Source organism: Urocitellus parryii, chromosome 3 (assembly GCF_045843805.1).
Source record: "Urocitellus parryii isolate mUroPar1 chromosome 3, mUroPar1.hap1, whole genome shotgun sequence".
NCBI classification, from domain to species: domain Eukaryota; kingdom Metazoa; phylum Chordata; class Mammalia; order Rodentia; family Sciuridae; genus Urocitellus; species Urocitellus parryii.
In genome coordinates this window covers 13,456,685-13,459,091 of record NC_135533.1, presented here as the reverse complement: position 1 = coordinate 13,459,091, position 2,407 = coordinate 13,456,685, and the positions used below count along the sequence as shown (strand labels likewise).

Sequence of the window (2,407 nt, the reverse complement as noted above, 5' to 3'; positions counted from 1 at the left end):
TTTTTAGGAAAGTATCAAAGTGAAATAATCATTGTCCATGGATGAAAAATGACTTAAAATGTCCATGAGAATTTAATTTAATGCAGCTGATAAAGGATCTTTGATTATTTATACAGTATAGGACAATTTAAGATAATAACTAGAAGTGATATAATGTGTCATTAAGAACACAAACAAATTTTAGGAATTTTATATAGTTTCTTTAATATATATTGTTAACATATAACCATATAAATATAACCTAAAGAAGGATTATTAACATTACTTTTTACTTGACAGTGTTTCCTTGGTAATTTAACATATCAAATAAATTTAATTAGTGCTCGCTTCGGCAGCACATATACTAAAATTGGAATGATACAGAGAAGATTAGCATGGCCCCTGCGCAAGGATGACACGCAAATTCGTGAAGCGTTCCATGTTTTTGAACCTAATCCTCCTATTGATGAAGTTATCAGCACACCAGGAGTAGCGGCAAGGTTTGTGGAATTCCTCAAACGAAAAGAGAATTGTACATTGCAGTTTGAGTCAGCTTGGGTACTGACAAATATTGCTTCAGGAAATTCTCTTCAGACCCGGATTGTGATTCAGGCAGGGGCAGTGCCCATCTTCATAGAGTTGCTCAGCTCAGAGTTTGAAGATGTCCAAGAACAGGCAGTCTGGGCTCTTGGCAACATTGCTGGAGATAGTACCATGTGCAGGGACTATGTTTTAGACTGCAATATCCTTCCCCCTCTTTTGCAGTTATTTTCAAAGCAAAACCGCCTGACAATGACCCGGAATGCAGTATGGGCTTTGTCTAATCTCTGTAGAGGAAAAAGCCCACCTCCAGAATTTGCAAAGGTTTCCCCCTGTCTGAATGTGCTTTCCTGGTTGCTCTTCGTTAGTGACACTGATGTACTGGCTGATGCCTGCTGGGCCCTCTCGTATTTATCAGATGGACCCAATGATAAAATTCAAGCGGTCATTGATGCAGGAGTATGTAGGAGACTGGTGGAGCTGCTAATGCATAATGATTATAAAGTTGTTTCTCCTGCTTTGCGGGCTGTGGGAAACATTGTCACAGGGGATGATATTCAGACACAGGTAATTTTGAATTGTTCCGCTCTTCAGAGTTTATTGCATTTGCTGAGTAGCCCAAAGGAATCTATCAAAAAGGAAGCATGTTGGACAATATCTAATATCACAGCTGGAAATAGGGCACAGATCCAGACTGTGATAGATGCCAACATCTTTCCAGCTCTTATTAGTATATTGCAAACTGCTGAGTTTCGGACAAGGAAAGAAGCTGCTTGGGCCATCACAAATGCAACTTCTGGAGGATCAGCTGAACAGATCAAGTACCTAGTAGAACTGGGTTGTATCAAGCCGCTCTGTGATCTCCTCACTGTCATGGACTCTAAGATTGTACAGGTTGCCCTTAATGGCTTGGAAAATATATTGAGGCTTGGAGAACAAGAAGCAAAAAGGAATGGCACTGGCATTAACCCTTACTGTGCTTTGATTGAAGAAGCTTATGGTTTGGATAAAATTGAGTTCTTTTTTTTTTTTTCTTTTTAAGGAGAGAGTGAGAGAGGAGAGAGAGAGAGAGAGAGAATTTTTAATATTTATTTTTTAGTTCTCGGCGGACACAACATCTTTGTTGGTATGTGGTGCTGAGGATCGAACCTGGGCCGCACGCATGCCAGGCGAGCGCGCTACCGCTGAGCCACATCTCCAGCCCTAAAATTGAGTTCTTACAGAGTCATGAAAACCAGGAGATCTATCAGAAGGCCTTTGATCTTATTGAGCATTACTTTGGGACCGAAGATGAGGACAGCAGCATTGCTCCCCAGGTTGACCTTAGCCAGCAGCACTACATCTTCCAGCAGTGTGAGGCTCCTATGGAAGGTTTCCAGCTTTGAAGCAATACTGCTTTCATGTTCCTGTGTCAGACCAGGCTACCCAGTCGAGTCTTCTTGTGGAGCCCACAGTCCTCATGGAGCTAACTTCTCAAATGTTTTCCATAATACTGTTTGCGCTCATTTGCTTGCCTTGCGCACCTGCTCTCTTACACACATCTGGAAAACCTCTGGCTCTCTGTGGTGGAATACCCTTATAATAATAGGGTAACCAGAATGGCCCACTTTAATGGAAAAATCCCTAGGCTTTGGAGATCTGCAATTATATTAGAGTCATGGGAATATATATATATATATATATATATATATATATATATATATATATGTATTAATGTGGCTCCCTTTTTGTGGGGGAGAAAAAAGGACTCTTCCTCATTCCCTTTAAAGTGGGAAACAAATACTGACATTAAAAGATAAAACTAAACCTTTATCTTGAATTTCACACAACTACTTGTGACAAGGGAGATGTTTAGACTTGTTGTGTACACTTCAGAGTACTTTTCATG

The 2,407-nt window shown here is 40.3% G+C and overlaps 1 protein-coding gene and 1 non-coding gene across 2 annotated transcripts; both read left to right on the top strand.

The window, feature by feature from the left end:
• Nucleotides 1-319: 319 nt before the first annotated feature.
• On the top strand, nucleotides 320-426 carry LOC144254043 (U6 spliceosomal RNA). The gene has a single exon (XR_013343416.1). It is a non-coding gene; the product is annotated as a U6 spliceosomal RNA (small nuclear RNA).
• Nucleotides 427-607: 181 nt separating this feature from the next.
• LOC144253960 (importin subunit alpha-5-like) lies at nucleotides 608-2,129 on the top strand. The gene is made up of 2 exons (XM_077796683.1): nucleotides 608-1,535; nucleotides 1,721-2,129. The coding sequence occupies exons 1-2, from the start codon at nucleotides 694-696 to the stop codon at nucleotides 1,902-1,904; spliced, it is 1,026 nt and encodes a 341-aa protein (XP_077652809.1). The 5' UTR covers nucleotides 608-693; the 3' UTR covers nucleotides 1,905-2,129.
• Nucleotides 2,130-2,407: the final 278 nt, after the last annotated feature.